Raw genomic sequence first — 24179 nt, 5'->3', positions numbered from 1 at the left:
CCAGTATCTGTGTGCCAAGTTAGTACAGCCAGCCATCTGGATGTTCCTAGAGTCTCTGAAACATCTTGGGGTCTAATTGGGTAGTTGAGTAATTCTCCCTCCAGGATCTGTGCCCTAGGGAACAGCTACTGTGTGTGATGAGTGGCACCCCTGGGGTTCGGGAGTCTCTACTTACCCCCTCTTTGTTGCACACCCAGCCCTTTTTGCCACATTGGGGGATGGGTCTAGGCTTTCTGCAGTGGGTGACAGCAGGCTTCCTTAGAAGTCTGGGTCTTATTAAAAACCTCCAATATGTCTAGAAGGTCTGTCTCCTGGACAGCTGGGTGCTGTTCCCTTGGCTTGCAAGTCTGCAGTCTCTGGAGGCCTCCAAGGAGGATGACAGATGTCTAGGCAGCCTCTCCAAAGGTGGCGGTGGCCCAGGCCTACCCCAGGCCCAGTGAGAAATAAGATCCCAGTTCCTTCGAAGCCTGTGATTTCCTGCCGCACACAACCATAGCCACTGCGAGTAGAGTTCTCTCCATGAGACTGAGAAACCCATTTGACCAAGTTGTGGAACTGTCTGGGCCATGAGAGGTAGTTCCACAGGAAGATCTAATTGTTAATGAAAAATGACTCCTTTATGTGAAACAGGGTTCTTTCTAAAAATAAGAACTGTGGCCTACCCTGTGGTCTCCCGCAGGAAATGGAAATTCACTAGGGCTTTGGAAAAGGTGTTATCAGGTCAGAAGGCAGCCAGGAATGCCTTTGTTTTTCTGAGATTGTCTAGTTCTACTAAAGGAAAATGAACTATTCAGAGGGAGTGGGTGGGGTGTGGGGAGCTGGTGGTGGTGGTTCTTTTGGATTAAATTGTTTTTGTTTTTTGTTTTCTTCTCCCTGCCCTCTTGCTTTTCCCTTCTTTTCTTGACCCTCCTCCTCTCTCCTTTTCTTGCCTCTCCCCTTCCTCTTTCTTGCTGCCCTTCCCCCTCCCCCTCCTTCCTCTTCTCCTTACACCTGCCATCTCTCCTGTCCTTCTCCTTCTTCCTCTTTCTCCTCTCTGTACCCCCCGCTGCCCCCCCCACCTCCGCCTTTGCCCCCACAGGACACTCTGAGCACTTTCAGGATGCCTTTAAGGGTTCCTCCTGGGACTTGGGAGACCTCTCTCTCGCCCTGTACTCTGCCCTCTTCTCTTACTCAGGTTGGGACACCCTTAATTTTGTAACAGAAGAAATCAAAAACCCAGAAAGGTAAAGGTGGGATCTCACTCTCCCCAACTTGGCTGGAACTCCTGCTGATAGTGGGCACGCTTGCCATCTTCCCTCCCCTCCTCCCTCTGTCTCTCATCCCTTCTTCCTGTTCCCCCTTCACCAGCTGTGAGGGATTAGGGGCGAGGACGGGAGTGAGTGAAGGTGGGAAACCCCTGGCTCCTTGGCCTCATATTCACACTGGAGGATCCCCAGGGTCCTTCCTGGAGGAGAGGTCCTTCAGTGGGCAGCAGCTAACCCAGCTGGGGCTGAGATGTTAAGACCTTGCACTCTGGTGCTGACACTGAAGCCTGGGGAGCCAGAAGCTTATTCTGGGCAGCCGGGTTCCCAGCCTGGCCTCCAGTCCCTAGAGGACAGTGCTCCTCCTTCAGTGGGACCCAGTGGTCCCACTGGGGTGAGGATCAAATATTGATCATGAGCCATCTTCACAGGGAAGGCTGTCTCTCTCTCTCTCTCTCTCTCTCTCTCTCTCTCAGGAGAAAGAGCCCGGGGCGTGGGGCGCATACTTCCCTTAGGCTACATGGGGAAGAGGAGTCAGCCTCAAAGATCCAGAGGCCAGGGAATTCCTGGGTAACTTTGACCCCCAAGGAGAGGTTGGTTCCAGGTAGTCCTATTTCTGTTGTCCTGACAGAAATTTGCCCCTGGCCATTGGGATTTCTATGCCGATTGTGACACTCATCTACATCCTGACCAACGTGGCCTATTACACAGTGCTGAGCATTTCAGATGTCCTTGGCAGTGATGCCGTGGCTGTGGTGAGTCTGTTGGGATCCCCATTTGCTCGTCATCTCATAGTACTGAATGGCTGGATCTTTGTTTCTGCTGCCACTCCAGCTCTGCAGGGCCAGGTGGTGGGTCTGTGCCAGAGGGCGGGCTGCTCAGCAGTGATGGCATTTGTCCTGAGAGATGCAGGAGGCTGTGGAAACCCTGTCGTGTGCTGAGTGCCCCTTCTGTGCTCTGTCCCCAGACATTTGCTGACCAGACATTTGGCTTGTTTAGCTGGACCATTCCCATTGCTGTTGCCCTGTCCTGCTTTGGGGGCCTCAACGCATCTATCTTTGCTTCATCAAGGTACTGTGTTTCTGCTTCACCGATAACAGACCAGTATTTAATTCTCTGAGGCTCTAGGTGAATCCATCGGAGCCCTTCTTTCCCTTATCCCTCTCTCGGACATGCAGGGTGTGTATGTGTGTGTATGCATGTGTGGCCATGATCGTATAGTGGTTAGTACTCTGTGTTGTGTATGCATGTGTGCATGCGTGTCCTTGCCTTTGTACAACACTTGTGTGCTGGTTGCTTACATTTCCATGTGAGATGAGGACAGATTGGTAAGAGGTAGAGGGGAAGAAGGCAGTAGCTTGGAGGAGGGATCCTGTTGGGGACAAGACTCTAGGCTCCTGCAGATTATGCTGCAGGTCCAGGATTCATTCTTGTAATAAATGATTATTGAGCACTTGCTGTATACTGGGTACTGGTACAGGATGACTCTGCCCCTCACATCACAGAAAACACTGCGGCCGACGGGTAGGCTCCAGCTCTTTTCTGTGCACAGAGACTTACCTGTAAGAGCACTGTCCTTCCAGTTGTTTCATAGAGAGGACCAGTTCTGCCTTTTCAGGCTATTCTGCTACCTGGTCTCAGGGTTCCGGCACGTCCCCTCTTCTTCAGCACTTCACTTCATCACTTGGCCCTTCTCCTTGGTAGATGTTCATTTGGAGGCAGCTGTGCACAAGCTTCTCTCATCTTCACTTAGAGAAATCACAAAACAGTTTCTCATCTCCCCTCTTCCTTATTGGACATACTTCTAAAGGAAATGGTTTGCATTTTGACTGTCATTCATCTTCCTACCCATAGGTAGGCTTCTACTACCTTAAAAATGTTCTTGTCAAGGGTGCCAGTGACTTCCTTCTTGGCCTGCTTTCAGTCCTTATCCTACTGGACCCCTGAAGCAAGTGATATTTACCACCCTTCTTCCTCTGAAACTATTCCCATGGCTTCTGTGACCCTCTGATATCTAAGAGGAAGTCTGCTTTCTTGATTTCTCTTCCACTCACCCTATAAATGTTGCTGTCTCCAGGGCCAGGAGTGTAATAGGCATTCAATAAATATTTGCCACATGAACAGATAGGAGAATGAATTAATGAAAGAGATAGTTTTGTCCTATTCATTCTTCTTACTAATTTTGACACCCCAGTCCATGTACTTGGGGCCTCTGTAGGGCAACCAGAGTAATAAAGAGATCAAGGCCTTGTAAAAGAATATGGTGTCAGGGGTTCCCTGGTGGCCTAGTGGTTAGTATTCTGGGCTTTCACTGCCGTTGCCCACTCAAAGATGATGTTTCCCATAGCCTCACCCTTATTGAGGCCCAGGACATCCCAACTGACTCTGCCAATTGTCCCAAAATATTTATGTAGTTGGTATATTCTAGCCTCACTCAGCTATCTTGTGGCATTGACAGGATGAGGGAGAGGGTGAGGGTAGGGAACTCAGAGTACGAATCTGGACCTGCACATGAAGTGAACTGCAGTAATGTCGAGGTAATGCACAACCATTTCTGCCTGTGTTACCTTCTTCACTTTCTCTTTATTACCCATGCAGCTGTCTTTGGCTTTGTACTAGACACCTTTGCCTCACCTTCACATCCTCTCCAGCATTCCCTCTGCATATTTCTCCTCTACTTTAGTACGGATATTAGCCTTGTGAGCCAACTTCAACATCGTGCCCTATGACATCCTTCCAGATGATACCATCAACTCCTGTGGCTCCACCTGGATGGCCCATAAGTATCTCAAACTTCACATGCGCCCCACGTATGCTTTGTCTCCAACTGTGAGGTTGTGGTCCGTCATTCCTCCTTTCTTGGCCTCTTGGCCTCTTTTTGTTTTTGTCGGGGATGATGCACCACACAGCTCGTGGGATCTTAGTTCCCCAACCAGGGATCGGACCTGGGCCCTCAGCAGTGAAAGCGCAGAGTCCTGACCACTGGACTGCCAGAGAATTCCCAGCCTCTCAGCCTCTTGATTTTTTCCCTTGGAGTCCACCCTCATCTCCCAGCTCAAGCGTGTGGGCACACACAGAAGACCAGCAGATTTGTCCTCTGCCAGGGTGTCCACCCTCATTCAGACCTCTTCTATTATGGGACCTTGTCACAGATGTCTGGCCATCCCCCCATACCTTAGCCTCTCCCTGCTTTAGTTGGCCTCAGTGATATTACCAGAGTCTCTGTGTCAAATCCGGTTAGGCTGTTACTTCAGAGCCACAGCTGGTTCTTGGTGTGTGTTCAGACTCCACAGCATGACCTCATAAGCAGGTTTTTCCCAGCACTCTCATCACACACCTCATCCTGGGACTACAGACATTCTAGCACCCACCTTCAAAGAGGCTATACTCTTTTATGCCTCTAAGCCTCTTTTGCCTTTGCCCATGCTGTGTTTCTACCCAACGCTCACCTTCTGGAAAACCCCAACTCTTCTTCCCAGTCCAGATGTGATCATCTCTTGTGAAGCATTTTGTTCCCCAGCCCACCCCCAAGCCTGGTGCTGTGTGCTCCATGATGCTGCTGACTACCTGGATGGCGTTTCATTTCTCTGCTGCTCTGTTTCCCAGTCAGTAGGGCTCATTATGCGCAGAGAGAAAGCTTGGGTTGTCTCTTTGAGCCCCAGGCTCTCCCTGACTTTTCATATACCAGGAGCTCAGGGAAGGTACATGGAGGGCAGACCATCAGAAGTCTGGCTGCCCTTCTTTAAAAAGCCATTATGTTGTGTAGGAAATGTGTGGGGTGGCAGAGTGGGGTACCCTGGTGGGGTGCCAATGGGTGGGGTGCCAATGGGTGATGCCAGTGGGTGATGGCAGGGTGAGGTATCCATTGGGTGATGGTGGGTTGCATAGCTGAGGGGCTGGGGGTGTCAGTGGGTAACAGTGGGTTTGAGCATTCATGGGTAATGGTGGAGACATCTGTGGGTAAAATGGGGGTAGGTTGGGTTGGTCATGCATAGAGAACATGGGAGGTTCCTGAGAGACTGCCCCCTGCTTTCTTCTGAAGCTGAGCCTGGTTTGTCTGAGTGAGGAGTGTGGCTGCATGGCTGAGTATAGAGATCCTCCTGACACATTTTTTTGTCCTTCCAGGTTGTTTTTTGTGGGCTCCCGTGAGGGCCACCTCCCGGACCTTCTCTCCATGATCCACGTTGAGCGTTTTACACCCATCCCTGCTTTATTGTTCAATGTAAGCTGTGCTGGGGAGTGTGGGGATTGGACGTTATCTGTGTGGTACTCCTGCCAACTTCATGAGAAGACTGTTTGAGGGGAGGTGTACTAGCTTCTTGGGATACTTCCTGAGCCTCTCAGTGTTTCTTCCTTTTTCTTACAATTTTTTAAAAATATAAAAGTAAAACATAGTTATATTAGGGAAGGCAAATACTACAAAAGAATGTAAAAGTGTATTAGTAAGATTTATCTATTTTTGTCAGTGGCTTCCTTTTTTCCTCCTCCTTCTAGCTCCTCTTTTTTTTTTTTTTTTTTTTTAAATCATATTTAGAAAAGCCAGGCAAGTTTGTACACTAGCTACCTAGGGGCCTCTGTTCATATCATAGGCATCATAGATTTATATATAGCAGATAGCATTAAAGTGTTTTATTTCAACAAAATTAGTAAATTATTAAGTATTCTGACAGATTCTGACAGATGGAAGGAGTCCTGAAGGACTGTCATTTTCTAATTTGCACTAAGGTATTATTAGGTGTAAAAGCTAACAGGGACCCTGAGGAAGGCCTTACTCCAAGATTTGAAAAATAGTTCATTTCCTTGTCATTTAGTTCTTTCCTTTATGGTTTCATTACTTAATGTTTTGGATTCATCTGGAATTTATATTTTGGTGAATGGAGTGAGGTAGGCAGGCATTCACTTAATTTTTTTCTCAAATGGCTAGCTAACTGTACAAATATCATTTATTGAACAATTCACTTTTCCGCATTTTTCAAATTTTTATCATATAAAAATAGCTAATTTTTAGAGTGCTTCTTATGTGCCAAGTACCGTGATTTGCCCCTTAAATGTACAATCATCTCAACTCATCTTTCCTCATCCTTGCATCGGCACCAAGCTTCCTTATTTAGCTTTATACTGAATATTTGAGAACTAAAGAGGGGCTGAGGGTACTTCTTCAGTTCCCCTCTCCCCCCTGGAATTTTCATCGCAATTCTCACCTGTTTATTTGTCTTGAAGAACTTTTGTATCATTTTATCAAAATAACAAAATATCCTCTCAATATATTGATTGGGATAGCACTGAATTTATAAATTTAGGGCAATCTGATATTGTGTCTTGTAAATTAATCACCTTCCACCCCACTTTTCTCCTCTTAATATAGGGTCTCCTTTCTCTCTCTAGAATGGGCTCTTCTTGTTTTAAATCCTTTGTTGATAATTTGGGTGAAAAGACAGGTAGGGGGAACTCCATATTCTTGAAGTTAAAGCAAATCTATTTTATTTATTTTTAAATTTTATTTTATTTTTTTTTATACAGCAGATTCTTATTAGTCATCAGTTTTATCCACATCAGTGTATACATGTCAATCCAAATCTCCCAATTCATCCCTCCCACCCACCCCCAGCCCCTGCCACTTTCCCCCCCTTGGTGTCCATACGTTTGTTCTCTACATCTGTGTCTCTGTTTCTGCCCTGCAAACCAGTTCATCTGTACCATTTTTCTAGGTTCCACATATATGTGTTAATATATGATATTTGTTTTTCTCTTTCTGACTTACTTCACTCTGTATGACAGTCTCTAGATCCATCCATGTCTCTACAAATGACCCAATTTCATTCCTTTTTATGGCTGAGTAATATTCCATTGTATCTATGTACCACATCTTCTTTATCCATTTGTCTGTCGATGGACATTTAGGTTGCTTCCATAAATAGTGCTGCAGTGAACATTGGGGTGCATGTGTCTTTTTGAATTATGGTTTTCTCTGGGTATATGCCCAGTAGTGGGATTGCTAGATCATATGGCAATTCTATTTTTAGTTTTTTAAGGAACCTCCATACTCTTCTCCATAGTGGCTGTATCAATTTACATTCCCACCAACAGTGCGAGAGGGTTCCCTTTTCTCCACACCCTCTCCAGCATTTGTTGTTTGTAGATTTTCTGATGATGCCCATTCTAACTGGTGTGAGGTGATACCTCATTGTAGTTTTGATTTGCATTTCTCTAATAATTAGTGATGTTGAGCAGCTTTTCATGTGCTTCTTGGCCATCTGTATGTCTTCTTTCGAGAAATGTCTATTTAGGTCTTCTGCCCATTTTTGGATTGGGTTGTTTGTTTTTTTAATATTGAGCTGCATGAGCTGTTTATGTATTTTGGAGATTAATCCTTTGTCCGTTGATTCGTTTGCAAATTTTCTCCCATTCTGAGGGTTGTCTTTTTGTCTTGTTTGTAGTTTCCTTTGCTTTGCAAAAGCTTTTAAGTTTCATTAGGTCCCATTTGTTTATTTTTGTTTTTATTTACATTACTCTAGGAAGTGGATCAAAAAAGATCTTGCTGTGATTTATGTCAAAGAGTGTTTTTCCTGTGTTTTCCTCGAAGAGTTTTATAGTGTCTGGTCTTACATTGAGGTCTCTAATCTATTTTGAGTTTATTTTTGTGTATGGTGTTAGGGAGTGTTCTAATTTCATTCTTTTACATGTAGCTGTCCAGTTTTCCCAGTACCACTTTTTTTTTTTTTTTTTTTTTGCGGTACGAGGGCCTCTCACTGTTGTGGCCTCTCCCGTTGCGGAGTACAGGCTACGGACGCGCAGGCTCAGCGGCCATGGCTCACCGGCCCAGCCGCTCCACGGCATGTGGGATCCTCCCGGACTGGGGCACGAACCCGTGTCTCCTTCATCGGCAGGCGGACTCTCAACCACTGTGCCACCAGGGAAGCCCTCCCAGTACCACTTATTGAAGAGACTGTCTTTTCTCCATTGTATATCCTTGCCTCCTTTGTCATAGATTAGTTGACCATAGGTGCGTGGGTTTATCTCTGGGCTTTCTATCCTGTTCCATTGATCTATATTTCTGGTTTTGTGCCAGTACTATATTGTCTTGATTACTATAGCTTTGTAGTATAGTCTGAAGTCAGGGAGTCTTATTCCTCCAGCTCCGTTTTTTTCCCTCAAGACTGCTTTGGCTGTTAAAGCAAATCTAACCTTGTCCCAGGACTCTAGTCCCTGACTCCTGTCTTCCAGAACTCTTTTGTTCCAGAGGACAAATCCTGTCATACTTCTTCCCAGGGGGATGGTTCCATTTTGCTAATCTGCATTTCTAAGGCTCCAGGACAGTGAGATAGTTCTGAAGACATTTCCTCCACTTGTATGCCAGGTAGTTGGGACCCATGTATAACAGTCTCCAGAGGGCACAGTGTGATTCATGTTGAGGTTGGTGCATTGCAGTGAGGAGGGCCTCATTGTCTGCCGTCAGAAGGGGAACTGAGTCTGGCTTGTTACTGAAGTGCTTGCAAAAAGAAGGGAGGCATTGAGTGCAGGAAGGGCCCCCAAAAGAAGAAGGAGAGAAGGCCATTGTGAAGAATGGACCTATCTGATGCCAAGGGATCACTGAAAAGACCTGGAGGTAATCTGGTGAAGCTAAGTCAGCAGTCAGCAGATCTGGTGCTGACTGCTTGACGGTGGAGTCTCCTGGGTGGCTTGGTGGTGACAGTGCCCACTTCTCCCCAACCTCTCTCCCTCCAGTGCACCATGACACTCATCTACCTCACTGTGGAGGATGTCTTCCTGCTCATCAACTACTTCAGCTTCAGCTACTGGTTCTTTGTGGGCCTGTCTGTCGCTGGACAGCTCTACCTTCGCTGGAAGGAGCCCGAGCGGCCCCGGCCTCTCAAGGTCAGTGGCTCTAGGCTAGGAGGGGTGGGCCATCTCCCCAAGGTGACTTCTTCCCCATACCCCATTCTCCTGTTCCCCCATCCTACTTTATCTAATATCTCACCTCCCTTCATTTCAGCTGAGCCTGTTTTTTCCCATCGTGTTCTGCGTATGCTCCTTGTTTCTGGTGGTTGTGCCCCTCTTCAGTGACACCATCAATTCCCTCATTGGCATCGGGATTGCCCTCTCTGGGGTCCCCATCTACTTCCTGGGTGTTTATCTGCCAGAGTCCCGGAGACCACTCTTTATTCGGAATGTCCTTGGTGAGCTTCTCTTTGCCTATCACACATTGGCCTTGTGTATGTGTGTATACAAAGACGCATGCACAGGTGGGTGTGGTGGCTAACAGCTTCCACATACTAGTGATATGCTGGAAGCCTGGCCGCCCCTTTTGGTCTTGACATGATCACTTTAATTCCAACTTTAGATTCGTATTTTGGGGTTAAAACACTCCCTCCTGAAAGTTCAGTCCATATAGCAAGACAAGGAGTCATGCATCAGACTCTCTGGTGGGGCATGGGATGGAGGTCAGTGAGGCTTGCTGGGGGTGAGCTTGGTACAGGGTACCCAGGGAACAGTTGAGAAGGGAACCACATGCTTTTTTTTTTTTTTTTTTTGGGAACCACATGCTTTCAATCAGCCTGTGGTGTTCAGACTGGGGCTGTGGCTAAATGTCAGTTTGCTAAATTCTATTCTCTATTTTCATTTAGCTGCTATCACCAAAGTCACCCAGAAGCTTTGCTTTTGCGTCCTGACTGAGCTAGATGTAGCTGAAGAGAGACAGGTTGAGAGGAAAACTGAGTAGAGGCCAGAGGTGATATCCCCTGAGGCCTGGAAGGCTGCTACCTGTGGCCACAGCCACCGAAGTCCAGATGACAAGACTGTGTGGACCCAACTCTCTTATACTCAAGGAGGGCTGTTGGCCCACATTATGTAAGGGGGCTCAGGGCTGATGGCCTGCTCAGGTGGTCACTCTCATCGGTAAGCTATGGGTCTCAGGGTCTGGGGCCAGCCCGAAGGTGGGGACTTCAGAGGGTGGTGGTGGCAGAGGGCTCGGGGAATAGGGGAATGGTTGCTTAGTTTTGTTCCTGGTGAGTAGGTGCAGCCCTTGCAAACACTTACTTGGTGAGCTGCATTGGGGGAAGAGGGAGTGCTAGGTTAATAGCTGTGGCTGGTGGTTTCCGAATTTATTTGAGGTTTGAACCGGGAGTTTCTACAAAGGGGCTGCTCTATGGGAAGTTTTCCTCCGACCAGGTCCAAGCATCTGACATTAGAGGCCTGAAATGCTACCTTTCTTCCTCTGGCTCAAAATCCTTCCCTGGTGAAAGAGTTGTATTCTATTATTTATTGATATTATTTAATCCAGGACACCAGTTCTAGCAAAGCATTGGTGTTCATTAATCTACAGGATGCAGTAGGCTGATTGTGTTTAAAAATTCAAAGTATCCCAAAGCAAGTCCCTCTGACCTTAGAGGTGTCTATGTGGTGGTGGTGGGTCAGACTCTGACCACAGATTGTTCTGCTCGGTTTTAGCACAGTCTTCTGTTGAGTCTTACCTGCAGAGGTGAACTTTAAAGATTTTTTACTCATGTACCAGTTACACTTCAGTATACAGATAGGTCACATGTTACAAGCACCTGGCTCAAGTTCCACAAGGACGGGTGAACAAATTCATGAGTCAGAGGTCTGGTAATATTGCTATTTTGAAAGATAATCCTTTATTTTACTTGAGACCTTAGGTCTTTGTTCTGGTTGACAAAAAGCAAATCCCTGGGTTTCTGGTATGAACTCTAAAAGGGGAGAAACTGTCCTAGGATTCAGGTGAATCACTTGAATTCTTTTAGCTGTCAATGGTTTAGAGAACATCTCCTGGACCCAAACTGACAAGTAGCTTGCTCTGTAAGGGCCGGTATGAGGGGCTGCTGTGCAGGCCCATGCAAGCCCATCTTGGTGCTAGAAGTGGTCATTTTTCTGAAAACCTCACACCAGGCTGCATCCTCCTCCTCTTCTGTCCCTGACACCAGGCTTGTTTTACAACTGAGCCACCTTGGTGTGGATCATCGGGATAATGCACTCATCTCCTGCCTGCCTCCCCTTGCCTGAGGTCTGGTGGGGCTGCAGTCTCAGGAAGAGCTTGGTACTTTGGAGACTTCTATTTTCTCTGTGGAGATCAGTGAAGACTCTGGAAATAAAGCTGCTTCAACCTCCATCAGCAGATTCATGATCGGAAGCAACTAATTCTGGTGCTCAGGCTGTGCTTTAGCACCCAGGTCTGGCCAAAGGGGTAGGTTTGCCCTAATGGATGTTCCTTCATGGGCCACATGGCTGCACTGGATTGGACAACTGTCCTGTGATGCTTCTAGACACTGTCATCCTGGACCCAGAAGAACCTGCTGGCTTGGTATGCCCCATGGGCTTCTTGTCCTTAGGTTTTGAAATTGGTCAATGATAAAGACGGGAACTATGAGGCAATCTACCTTTCTGACCATTCTTCTCCACCAAACCGGCCCCAGTTGCAGACGAGGGACTAACCTTGGTCACACTTGCTCAATAAAGGCAATTTAGGTGAGCATGCTCACAGCTGCCTTTGGTTCAGGGCATGCATGCATCTGTGAGAACATGGGAGTACATTCCTACTGTCATGGGTTGGGGATTTGCCTGACAACAGGGAGTCTTGTGCAAAGGCTGACTTGCCCAGACTGTGTAAACATGACTCCTGTCTGACCCAATCTGGCACCTATCCCAGGGATCCTCTGGAGCTAATTCTTCAAGCAGACTACACTTGTCTTTGAAGGATCCCTGACCCAGGCTTTAGTTCTCTATTGAAGTAAATGACCAGCTGATCTTGGGAACTTGTTGCCTCCCAGTGGCTCCAGGGGGAAGCAAGGCCCTCACACTCCAGGTGCCCTAGTACTTGCTTAGTGAGCCGTCACCCTCCTCTCATTACTGGATGGTGACCGCATTCTTCCCCTCTGTGCTGGATACAGACTTCTCCCAGGAAGCCTTCTGAGGGAGGGATGCCAGAGACTCCTTACAGCACTCAAGCTTCCTAGTGGAATTAATTTCTGCAAGGTCTTTGTTGTTTATCTCCTTCAATCCTTTTCCTGGTGTGCTAATCCCTTTTGCAGTGGGTACAGTGTGTGAAGCTGTCAGCCCTTTAATGTTAGCAAACTGTAAATGAGTACAGAAACAGCAGTGAGCACATTATAATGGCAGAGTGGTTTTCAATCCTTTGTTTCTATGCTTACAGGAGACTGAGATGACTAGTATTAGATCTGTAAGTTGCTGCCTGTTATTGCAGCACTGAATTGCACCTTAGTGGATAGTTAGGTTGGGAAACCAAGTCTGTTTGTTGGTTTTATAACTGCAATAGTAGGGCCCGAGTATACACACACATGGAAATTAATCACTTTGGGGGGTTTAACAACTTGTAGATAAGAAGATAAAGATGTACAAAAAATAGAAAGTGAAATGGGTGCAGGTAGGATAGAAAAGTAGAGATGCTTATGGAATCTTAGAATTGGCAGGAAGAAGACATTTCCTTGTGTAATTTATCTTCCCATGTGATAATAAGTCTGTGCCACAGGGCAAGAGGGCACACCTTGAATCAAAGTTTCTGTATACTGTTTCCCTAGACCTGTGCAGTCCAGTATGGTAGCTACTAGCTACATGTAGCTAGTTAAGTTAAATAAAATTTAAAAATTCAGTTGCACTAATCACATTTCAAGTGCTCAACAGCCATATGTGGCTAATGGCTACTATTGCACAGTGCAGATATAGAACGTATTCGTCACTGCAGAATAAATGCTAACTCAGTCAGAGTTAAGGCATTTGTGGTTTGGAAAGGAATAGGGAAAGAGAGTGTGCTTACAAGAGATACCAATTTTGGTAAAAAAAAATTGGTCCTGTTGACTGTAGTTTGTTTTTGGTGAGTGCTGTGTCTAGTTAAACATTTCTCAATGGAAAGCCAAGTTTAGGATGTGCTTTGCTTTTCCTCACTTGCCTTAAGTTCTTAGTGTCTGAAACTTCTCACCAACCCCTCCCCCTTTTTGGTGGGGGGTAAAGGGATCAGGGAGTATGGTGGGAAAGCATATAAGATAGTCACATTTAAAAACGTTTTAAAGGAATTACTTGCTCTCTTGTTCAAAGTTAGTTTTTATTAAAGAGATTCATACATACCCTGTTCCTTGGCACCACTGCCAGAGGAAACTAGCAATCTTTACAGCCATTATCAGAGTCAGGAAGCAGGGAGTTCTTAGCTTTTAACTAAAACCTCTCATGGCTCAGGCAGATTCTACTTTCTTTCCTAATGGCCATTACTATCCAGTCTGTGCCACTACAAGGGACCCACTGCAGCCCTTCTAGACTCTCTCTATCAAAAGAAACAGCCTTTTACTGGAGGCAGGTGGCCTGGGAAAGCCCAGTCTTAGTGCTGACAAAACGGGAGACTCTCTTCCCCTTAATTGGCTTTGGCGTAGGAGGAGAATGGGAATGCAGGTAAAATGTCTGGGCCAGGAAGCTTCACTTTCACAGCATCTCCCCCGCCCCCAGACTCTAAGGTCAGTTTTGATTGAGACGAAGGGGGGCCCTACAGATAGTAGAAAAGACGGACTCCCTTAGTGCAAGTTTTCACCATGGTGGAATGGTGCTGTTGGATATGCTTTTTCCTTCCACGTGTTAAGCTAGGAAACCCGAGAGGATGTTAACTAGTGTGGCTGACACTGCAGTCACAGAACCCTCAGGGGCTTGTGGTAGAACCTCATGGATATCACAGGATCATTAGTCTGAATCCAGGTCATGGGGGCTGTCATAGCCAAATTCCTTCTGCACATCCAAAGGGTATTTGCTCCACATCTGTGGTCCTCTGTTGTCTCCTTCTTCTTCACTGAGGCTGTTGTAATCATCAGAGACTAGAATGAGATAACAGGAATGGGCTCTAATTGTATGGTTTTCTAAATGACCACAAAAGCCCCTTCCCTTCTCAAAAAAGTCTGTTTTGTTTCCTATTATAAAATACTTGCTCAATAAAGAGAACATAGAACAATTTTTAAAAAAGCAATAAACTTCTTACCATGTAAACCAAGTCCTTTAACATTGGAGTGCTTTGTCGTTTTCCCCTCAGTATTTTTTTGTTGTTGTTATAATAGTTGTAGTCATATTGCAAATATAATTTTGTTCCTTGCCACTTCCCCAATAGAATATCCCATAGCTTGATTAACTGTTCCTCTATCATCAAACACCAAGAAAGTCAAAGAACTGTGGTACCAAAGCATCCTTCCTTCCTCTTCCCCCAAGTACCATGTCTGTGTTGTTGCACAGGTAAATGCAACAGTTCTTTGGTTTGTGAAAACCCTGGGCCCACTCCTACTGGCAGACCTCTCCAGCACTCTATTCAAAGTAGGAGGGAAAGGGACCATTGCTAGGCAATGAAAGAACTAAGGATCTGAACCCAGGCCTAACTGACATTATACCTCCAGCAGCCCCCCTGGGAACACTGGTCCTTGCATGTCCTACAGCTCCACCAGCTTGTGGTCAAGCTGGTGGAGCTCAAAGGGCAGAGAAGGAAAACCAGCTAAGATACACCTGTCAACCTTGCTCACACCTCAGTCCCAGATCCCATCAGTCCCTCCCCAACCAGGGCTGCTACCACCTACCTCTGGAATCTTCATCTCCGTTACTGTTCTCCTCCTCTGGGTACTCATTGCGCCAATTATTCTCACTGTTCTCATCATCTTCATCTTCATAAATGTCCTCTGGTTGTTGGTCATCATTCACCTGCACATCTCAAAATAAACATGAGTATAAGTCAAAACCTCTAAAGTTATGCTCTGGGGGAAGCTATCAGCAGACCAACTTGGAGAGATGTCATTTAAGGGTGATGTGTGAAAAAGAGAAAACATAGGTGTTAGTTTGCTAGAGGCTGTAGTAACCTTAGGCTATGAGAGGGAGACGGTAGCCCTACTCTACTCAGAGCCCAGCTCCAGGAACCACATTTCCCGGTTGGATGATCTGAACTCTACCAGAAGGGAACGCAGCAGGGTGCGGAGGAGAGACAGCTCTGAGCAGGTGATGGCAGTGATCTTCAAACTGCTGAAGGCCAGCCAGGTAGGAGAGGGATTATATGGATTACAGGTGATGCCAAAGGTTAGAGCCAAAACCCAAGTGTGAAATGCAGAAAGGAGGGGGGCTATGCAGTAGTCCAAGGTGGGTACCAAGGTGTGAGACTAGTTATAGTGCAGGTGTGGGATAGGGTGCTTCTCTCATAATAAGAGGATGAGAGGTAGACCTTAACTTTTCTCATTAATAATTTTAGAATTTAATAACGTCAGGATGTTAGCTTTCTTAATCCAACGTTTTTCACCCTTTAAGATACAATTAAAAAAAAAAAAGCTTTTGTTTCCATAGGTCTCTTACACAAAATGGCTAAGTATTTCCATATAGCCTATGCACATTCTCTCATATACTTTATTCTTTTAGATTTTTACTTACTTATTTTTTAAATTAATTTTTATTGGAGTATAGTTGCTTTACTCCTCTCACATACTTTAAATCATCTCTAGATTACCTGTAATACCTAATACAATGCAAATACTATGTAAATAGTTGCCAATGTGCAGCAAATTCAAATTTTGCCTTTTGTAACTTTCTGGAATTTCCCCCACCGGAATATTTTTGATCTGTGGTTGGTTGAATTTGGGGATGCAGAGCCCACGGAACCTGCAAATTACACAGGGCCAACTGCATAAACAAGACTATGTTGCAAACCTTGTAAGAGACTCATTAAGAGCAAAAATTATCAATGTAGACTGTCTTTCCCAAAATTCCTGCACTAAACCCAGGTTTCTAAAAGGCATTTAGCATAAATTTTTCCTTTTAAGCAAGGATAAGAAGAACTAAGAACAATGGCAATCAGGAGTAGAACCTAGGGAGGCAAAGCATGTGACTAGAAAATGAACTGAGGCTGCCTCATGCCCCCTGCCTCATGGGCCCCCTTACCAACTCCCACTCTTGGCTATAGGGCTGCACAGAGAGGATGTTCTCAATCCATCCTGGAGTGGCCATGTCCAAATAGTAAATGTCATACACATAGTTGTCCTTCTGTTCCTCCTGGTACCCAACTCTTGGTCCATCTTCAGATAAAGTCAACCGCTCACGGATCAACTCTACAGAATTGCAGAGGATCACATCTGGGTCAGATGTCTGTAAAGAGAACAGCAGATGATACATGCATAACTTAAAACATGGATGTCCCAAGAGGAGGAACCTAAGACCTCGGTGAAGGAAGCCTCCCTGCAGTTCTCTATGTTGAATTCAAGATTCTTATCCCCATGGCCTACTAGTCTCTTCTCAGTTTAGTACTTTTTTTAAGATAGAAGCTTCCTGCTCTTTTGTGCTTGGCTGACATAAGAGCACATGGGAAGACGCCTGAGGAAGGGGAGAGCCAGCAGAGCTGGCTAGTCTTGCCCCCAGGCTCTGCTTCTACAGGTCTTCTCTGAGCTCCTTTGGTATGATGTTCTCCCCTTGGAGATCCACAGGCCGACAGCAGCACGGCTATGGTTGACCCCCAAATGGGTCTGCATTTTGTGCGGCCTCCTATAGGGGCCTAAGGGCGATTCCTGGACCCTGGTGACTACCACCAGCCATCACCCACCACTTGGCTTGCTCACCCTGACATCCTGCTTTTAATCACAAATGAGGAGTGGCCTCCCCTATAATCCTTTTTCTGTATTTTTTTTTTTTTTTTGCGGTATGCGGGCCTCTCACTGTTGTGGCCTCTCCTGTTGCGGAACACAGGCTCTGGACGCACAGGCTCAGCGGCCATGGCTCACGGGCCCAGCCGCTCCGCGGCATGTGGGACCCTCCTGGACCGGGGCACGAACCCGAGTCCCCTGCATTGGCAGGCGGACTCTCAACCACTGCGCCACCAGGGAAGCCCTATAATCCTTTTTCTGATAGTTTGAGATGGATTGTCCCAGAATAGAACTTGCCCAGGTAAGATGTGCTCCAGTGGCAAGAGGCTGTGTTGTCTAGGGTAGCACAGGTCACTTTGGAAACCATAGGGACATACTGCCAGTCACTCTCGACAGGTTCATCACCAGAAGCTCTGCAGCTCAAACCAGACACTATACAGGGGGAAGAGGGGGGTGTCCCATGGCCAGGGCAGATAAAGGGAGACCAATGTTCTCATCATTTACAGGCTACAGGGAATTCTTTCTTGCTCCAAAGTCAAAAGGAACTAGAGATGTCAGTTTTTGTGCAGACTCTTGACCAACCTCAAAGCTGCTCACAAGAAAACTTCTGGTTCCAACTCACAAGCCCCCAGCCTTCAGTTCAACAAATTATGCAGCCGTTAAAATATTTACAAAAACTAGCAATACAGGGACTTCCCTGGTGGCGCAGCGGTTAAGAATCCGCCTGCCAACGTAAGGGACATGGGTTCGAGCCCTGGTCTGGGAAGATCCCACATGCCGCGGAGCAACTAAGCCCGTGCGCCACAACTACTGAGCCTGCATTCTAGAGCCTGCGAGCCACAACTACTGAAGCCCGCACGCCTAGAGCTCCACAATAAGAGAAGGCACCGCAATGAGAAGCCTGTGCACCACAAGGAAGAGTAGCCACCGCTCGCTGCAACTAGAGAAAGCCCGCGTGCAGCAACGAAGACCCAACGCAGCCAAAAACAAAAAAAAATCTCTTTAGATTTTTGGACGGCTTTAGAATCCAAACAATAAAAATAGTTTTAAAATACTAGGCTCCAATCTATTTTTAGGATGCCTGATATTACTGTAAAGCCCTGTTGTTTTCCCAAAGGCTTGCATCAATTTTAAGCACAACAGTCGTACAATTTTAATCACAGCCTTGCCAGCAGAGCTACCGGCAACCCTTTTCCTGATAGTCTAGTAGGCATAAAACCTCAAGTTTGCTTTCAGTTTAAATTTATGTTCTTTAATAATTATTCTGCACAAACATTTTTGATGTGTTTACAGTTTGTATTGCATTGTTGGGAAAATCTGTGTTTATATCCTTCCTAACTTATCTACTAGGTTTTCTTATATGATTTAATGAGCTATTTAATTGACTTGATTCCACTGAACATTGGTTTGCTTTTAAAAATGTGTAACTCATGATGCAGTGTGGAATTAGTTTTGGTAAAAGAGGTGGCTATGGACATCATGCCCAAATTGTTATCCACGTATACTAGGAATGTGATTAAATATCTTTTGCTTGATATATTTTGAATAAAAATTTCATTTTAAAAAAATAAATTTATTTTTTATTTTTGGCTGTGTTGGGTCTTCGTTGCTGCGTGCAGGCTTTCTCTAGTTGCGGCGAGTGGGGGCTACTCTTTGTTGGGGTGTGCGGGCTTCTCATTGTGGTGGCTTCTCTTGTTGCAGAGCACAGGCTCTAGGTGCGCAAGCTTCAGTAGTTGCAGCACACGGGCTCAGTCGTTGTGGCGCACAGGCTTAGTTGCTCCGCGGCATTTGGGATCTTCCCGGACCAGGGTTTGAACCAGCATTGAGCACTGGCAGGCGGATTCTTAACCACTGTGCCACCAGGGAAGCCCAAGATTTCATTTTTTAAACTTCAGAAACTTAAAAGGAGATCTGAAAAATGTTTATCAAGAGGGGGCATACCTTAGATTGAGAATTTTCTATTTCTTTGGTCTTACTGCATGTAGTTGACTTTGCTTTCTGGTTTTTTTTTTTTTTTTTGCGGTACGCGGGCCTCTCACTGTTGTGGCCTCTCCCGTTGCGGAGCACAGGCTCCGGACGCACAGGCTCAGTGGCCATGGCTCACGGGCCCAGCCGCTCCGCGACATGTGGGATCTTCCCGGACCGGGGCACAAACCCGTGTCCCCTGCATCAGCAGGCGGACTCTCAACCACTTCGCCACCAGGGAAGCCCGTGACTTTGCTTTTTGGAAGTGAGGTACAAAACTAACTTAGAAAATGTAATTAGTAGAAAGTAACACTGGGGGCTTCCCTGGTGGCACAGTGGCTGAGAATCCACCTGCCAATGCAGGGGAGAGGGGTTCAATCCCTGGTCCAGGAAGATCCCACATGCCGCGGAACAATTAAGCCCGTGCACCACAACTACTGAGCCTGAGCTCTAGACCCCGCGAGCCACAACTACTGAAGCCTGCGCGCCTAGAGCCCGTGCTCTGCAACAAGAGAAGCCACTGCAACGAGAAGCCCGCACACCGCAACGAAGAATAGACCCCACTCGCCTCAACTAGAGAAAGCCCATGCACAGCAACGAAGACCCAACACAGCCAAAGATAAACTTAAAAAAAAAAAAAGTTAACACTGAATTAAATGTGAGAAGACTTGCATTCTAATCCAAAATCTGCCTCAAGCTTGGTATGCTACCCAGGCCTGGTCCTTTAACCTCCCTTTGATGAGTTTTCCCATCTGCTTTAGGATTCTTTACCTTGGTCAGAATCCTCCAGTGATTCCCCATCTCTGGGTGAAAGGCAGTGTATCCTTGCAACTACCTAGTTGAAAGGGTTTAGCCGGTATCCTCTCCCCAAATTCCTTACTATCTTCTCCCATCCCCCTGGGCTCCATGCACAATGACCTTGCAAACACCAGACAAATTCAGCTTCAGGGTCTTTGCACTTAGAGCTCCTCAGTGTGGAATCCCTCTGCCCAAGATATCCGCAGTGCCCTGCCATTCAAGTCTTTACTCAAAAGTCATTTTCTCAGTGAAAATGACACTGAAATGGGAGCACGCTCCCCCCGCCCCCAATAGCCCATTTCACCATCTAACATTGAATTTGTTTGATGTTTCTCTCCTCTACCTGAATGTTAGGTCCTCACTGCTGTTATCCACAGAACCTAAGAACCATGCCTGGCACATAGTGGGCGCTGAGTAAATACTTGTTGAATGGATAATCTAACCTGTAAAACATGTCCATCAAGCTGGATGGATCATCCATCTCTAAAGTGAAGCCATGTGTACCCTCCTTAACTGTGTGCTAACTTTGCGTACTCTCTGTCCCGAGAAGCCCAGAGCTCAACTCCCGGCGTGTACTCACTTTGCAGGAGATCGCGGCGGCCTCTGGGTCTCCTTCCTCGTGGACCAGGTCCAACAGCTGGAAGCCTGCGTCCTCGGCGGCTTCTGGGCTTCCCGGCGCGTCCTCGGACCCCAAGCCGCCCGAAGGAATTCCCGAGGATCGGCGGCTAGAGACTACCCTGTAGCGGCCGTTCTGCCGGATCTCCCGAGCCGACGCACGGAGATGACGGCGGATACGCTGCTGGCTGCCCTGGGACGGGCGCAGGGCGGCTCGCACAAGCGGCTGTACTGGCTCCTCCTGCGGGGAGTGGGGAGGGGGAAAAAGCGGGGGTGTGGGGCGGCATAAGCAGGGGTTCGTGAAAGGGTTAGGGAAAATGATGCGCCCCAGCTGCGCCCTAAGATCCCTTTCACACTGGCTCCCTCCCGGCCCTATACCTGGGAGCGCACGGTGGCCACCAACTGGAAGACATTATTTTCTGCTGCTCTCTCCAGATCCTCCGGAGGCGTCTTTTGGGCTCCCGACTCAACTGCGCTGGAGCAGAGGCGTTTACAGGCAAGGACAAGTGCCTCAGCGGGTTCCGCACTGCGTTTCCGCTTCACGCGGAGGACCGCTGTCATGCCGGCCTCCATAGCAGCTATCGTGGAGCACTATGGGAATGAGCGGGGTGCGACGGAAGAGCTTTCCAGTTCTGCTTCCGGGCCCCACCCACGGCCCGCTCAGCGGGCCTAGGGAAGTCCCGCCTTTGAACGCCTGCCGCGGCAAGATGGCGGTGGCGGCGGAAGTGAGTGGAGAGGTTCTCACGGCCGGTGAGGCGCCGGGCTGGTTGGGAAGGTGGGGTCGCGGTTGACGGGTCGGGTGCAGCCAGCATCCTGTGCTCAGCACAAGGCTTCGGCGGAGGAATGTGGCATGGTCGTACTCGGACACTGGGGTACGCATCTCTTCGGGACGCTGGAGGAACTTTCTAGAATCCGTATGGGGCTGCTCAGAGCTCCCGGGCCGGCGGTAGTGCGGGGTTGTAGGCGGTCCCTGGCTCTGCCATCCAGTCGGGTCATTGCTTCTAGCTGGGCCTGTGACTGAGCACCTCCGCCGGGACCTGGATCATAGTACTTGGTGCCTCCCTTCAGCAATAGAGACCCGCGTCGCAATCCTAACGGAGATTCAGCCATCGCGCCCCGACTGGGCCCCGGTTCCCTGGCTCACTGGTATTTCCCAGTCACAGTATTCTCAGTAGTTGGAAATCTCGGTAGTTGGAAACCAGTCTACCTACCACACACTGGCCAGAGCGGCCCTGTAAAAGCGTACATCCAACGTAGATATTCTTTTGCTTAAAACCCTTGAGTGGCTTCCAGTGCATTTAGAACAAAATCCAAACACCTTTCCGCAGCCGACATTGCAGAAGCCCGCCCCTAGTCGCCCATCATTTCTTCTGCTCAGAGTGCTTCAGTCACTCAGGCTTTTGTCACTCTGCACCTGGTTCTTTACATCTTAGGACCTTTTCTTGGAAAAGTTGGGGTAAGGATTCCTGAAATATGAGCATTGCACTTTCACAGCTTTTAATCTGGGTTATTCTGTAGGCCTCCACTTAGATGCTCTTTTCCTCAGAGAGTCTTTCCATAACTTTGTTATTCTCTTTCATAGCGTCCTGTATATTTCCTTTCTTGCCCTCAGGTAGTCTTTAATTGTATATTTATATTTACTCTCTTTCCCCCATTAGGATCTGTAAATTCCTGGAGGACAAGGATCTCTTCTGTATTGTTTGTGATAGTTCTCTAGTCCTAATACAGTGCCTGGCATACAGAAGGTGCCTAGTAAATTTTGAATAAATGAACCAGACAGGCGTCTGCTCTGAAATCTGACTAGTAAAGCAATTAGGGCTTGGCATGGTGATTTCCATTAACCCTGTGAGTTCCCAGCTCTTGTAGAATGAGGAGGAGGTTAGAGTATCCTGAATCTGGAGTATGGGCTCCTTCTTGGAGAGGACAAGTCCTAATAATACGAAGAGATTCATCCATAGAAGATGTTTAGTGTTCACCCAGAGAGGTTACAGGACATGGTTCCTGTCCTCAAGCATTTATTTAGACTTATATGAAACCAGTGACTTCTCTACAGATCTGAAAAGACACTGTGGTCCTAGTTACAGCCTCTGCAACATCATAGGTGAAAAGGGAATTCTATAAATTACAGTTCTTTACTATACTCTTAACCTTTAAGTGACTTTATGGTTGATTCCACGTGGACCACAGGATAAGGGTTTCAGGACTCTTCACAACATGGACCCCACCAACATGTTTGACCGCTTGTTCAGTGAAACTTCAGCTAAATGGATTAGTTCACTGTGTATGATTGTCTAAGCCTTTCTAATCTGGTGAAGTGCTTTCTCCCTCTTCTCACCCACCTAAATCCTACCCATCTTTTAAACTTTTGTCTACTACAGCATTTGTTGGACACGGTTATCTAAAGCATATTACAAATTACGGTAGTTCTAGATACTCTGTCTTTTAATAATAAGTATTAGCAGAGATGTGCAGAGCTGATTGTTGCAGCGCTTTTCAAACTGTAGGATGCAACCCTTTGGTGAGTTATTAAATCAATTTAGTGGATCGTGACCAGCATTAAAAATAAAAATTACATACAGTGGACTATATCAGAGGGTTTTGCCTACAGGAAGACTAGGTATTGTTTCGTGAAACTTTACATGTGTGTGTGTATGTTGTGTCTCAGGGTAAAGCATATTTCTTACTGGGGTTGTCAGAAAGCTTGAGAGCCACTAAATTAGAGATTAGACATGCTGAAGTAGAGTTAGAGGTAGAGTTTTACTGAAGGACAAATTGACTACTTTGAGCCAGTCCAGTGACTGCCTGAGTCTTTTCAGAAAAGATTGTTCTCCATCCTCTAGTATAAGAATTCAGTGTTTACTTAGTTTAGATAGCTTCAAAAGAACGTAACTCTTGGCAGTAAAATGCCTTAGGAATGTTTAGGGTCCTGTGGAGTAGGCATTCTTTCTAAGGTTTCCTGATGATGGATCAGTGTTTATCAAGAAATGAAGGGGAGTGTGGAACACTTGCTGTTTTCTGAATGGTAAGAGGGAGGGCACTATGAGAGGCCATATCTGCTGAGAAGTACTTTCAGACTTCGAGCTTTGGTGTTTATCTCTCAGAAATAGATACCTTTGGAGAAACAGACCATATAAGATATGCATCTGGTGACATTTATTTGAAGCCTTTGTTTTTTTTTCAGACGGAGAAAGGTTTTTAAAAATTGTTTTTAAAATTGAATATGGAGTGGATAAGTAAATTGTTTTTAAAATTGAATATGGAGTGGATAAGTAATCATAAAAAATAGTGAGGCATAAAGAATGACAATATCATGGACACCTGTATTCCCACCACCCGGGTTTTTTAATTTTTAATTTTTTAAAAAAAATTTATTTACCTTGGCTGTGTTGGATCTTCGTTGCTCCGTGCGGGCTTTCTGTAGTTGTGGCGAGCAGGGGCTACTCTTCGTTGTGGTGCGCGGGCTTCTCATTGCAGTGGCTTCTCTTGCTGCAGAGCACTGGCTCTAGGCGCGCGGGCTTCGGTAGTTGTGGCACACAGGCTTAGTTGTTCCGCGGCATGTGGGATCTTCCCGGACCAGGGCTTGAACCCGTGTCCCCTGCATTGGCAGGCGGATTCTTAACCACTGCGCCACCAGGGAAGCCCCCACCACCCAGTTTTAGAAAAATAACAATACTGTTACTTTTGAAGTCCCTTGTGTGGCCCTCGTTGATTCCATCCTTTTCCCCTCCCTCTTAGAGGTAACCACTATCCTCATTCCTGCCATGCTTTTTAGTGTGATCCCTGAAGAATATATTGTTCTATGTTGAATAGTTATAAATTTCATATGAATGGAATCATTTGTATTCTGTGATTTGCTTCTTTTTTGGCTCAATGTTATATTCCTGGGATTAGCCATGTTTGCATATAGCTCTGATTTATTTGTTCAGGTGAGGTTTCTTTGTTGGTTTGAATTGCT

At 46.6% G+C, this 24179-nt stretch overlaps 3 protein-coding genes across 9 annotated transcripts in view; 2 read left to right on the top strand and 1 right to left on the bottom strand.

The window, feature by feature from the left end:
* SLC7A6 (solute carrier family 7 member 6) overlaps window positions 1–11329 on the top strand; it is a 34006-nt gene extending 22677 nt beyond the window's left edge. For 2 of the 3 annotated variants that reach the window (XM_079908569.1, XM_079908570.1), the window contains exons 5-11: window positions 1079–1223; window positions 1873–1996; window positions 2209–2312; window positions 5367–5463; window positions 8967–9116; window positions 9235–9418; window positions 9866–11329. In XM_079908569.1, the coding sequence (XP_079764695.1) occupies window positions 1079–1223; window positions 1873–1996; window positions 2209–2312; window positions 5367–5463; window positions 8967–9116; window positions 9235–9418; window positions 9866–9960 (899 nt within the window). In that variant the 3' untranslated portion in view covers window positions 9961–11329. The remainder of the gene's footprint in view (window positions 1–1078; window positions 1224–1872; window positions 1997–2208; window positions 2313–5366; window positions 5464–8966; window positions 9117–9234; window positions 9419–9865) is intronic. The other variant, XR_013825387.1, reaches the window with a different exon arrangement.
* Window positions 11330–11515: 186 nt separating this feature from the next.
* Window positions 11516–20892, bottom strand: SLC7A6OS (solute carrier family 7 member 6 opposite strand). The gene is made up of 5 exons (XM_079908571.1): window positions 20603–20892; window positions 20190–20465; window positions 16152–16355; window positions 14810–14930; window positions 11516–14065 (listed from the first exon to the last, which is right to left on the bottom strand). The coding sequence occupies exons 1-5, from the start codon at window positions 20795–20797 to the stop codon at window positions 13935–13937; spliced, it is 927 nt and encodes a 308-aa protein (XP_079764697.1). The 5' UTR covers window positions 20798–20892; the 3' UTR covers window positions 11516–13934.
* PRMT7 (protein arginine methyltransferase 7) overlaps window positions 20747–24179 on the top strand; it is a 49694-nt gene continuing 46261 nt past the window's right edge. The window contains exon 1 of one of the 5 annotated variants that reach the window (XM_079908564.1): window positions 20747–20949. In XM_079908564.1, the coding sequence (XP_079764690.1) occupies window positions 20818–20949 (132 nt within the window). In that variant the 5' untranslated portion in view covers window positions 20747–20817. The other 4 variants (XM_079908565.1, XM_079908566.1, XM_079908568.1 and 1 more) reach the window with 4 other exon arrangements.

Source organism: Stenella coeruleoalba (genome assembly GCF_951394435.1).
Source record: "Stenella coeruleoalba genome assembly, chromosome: 20".
In the NCBI taxonomy this organism is placed as follows: domain Eukaryota; kingdom Metazoa; phylum Chordata; class Mammalia; order Artiodactyla; family Delphinidae; genus Stenella; species Stenella coeruleoalba.
Note: the sequence above shows the minus strand (reverse complement) of the source record. Positions and strands in the feature narration are given on the sequence as shown.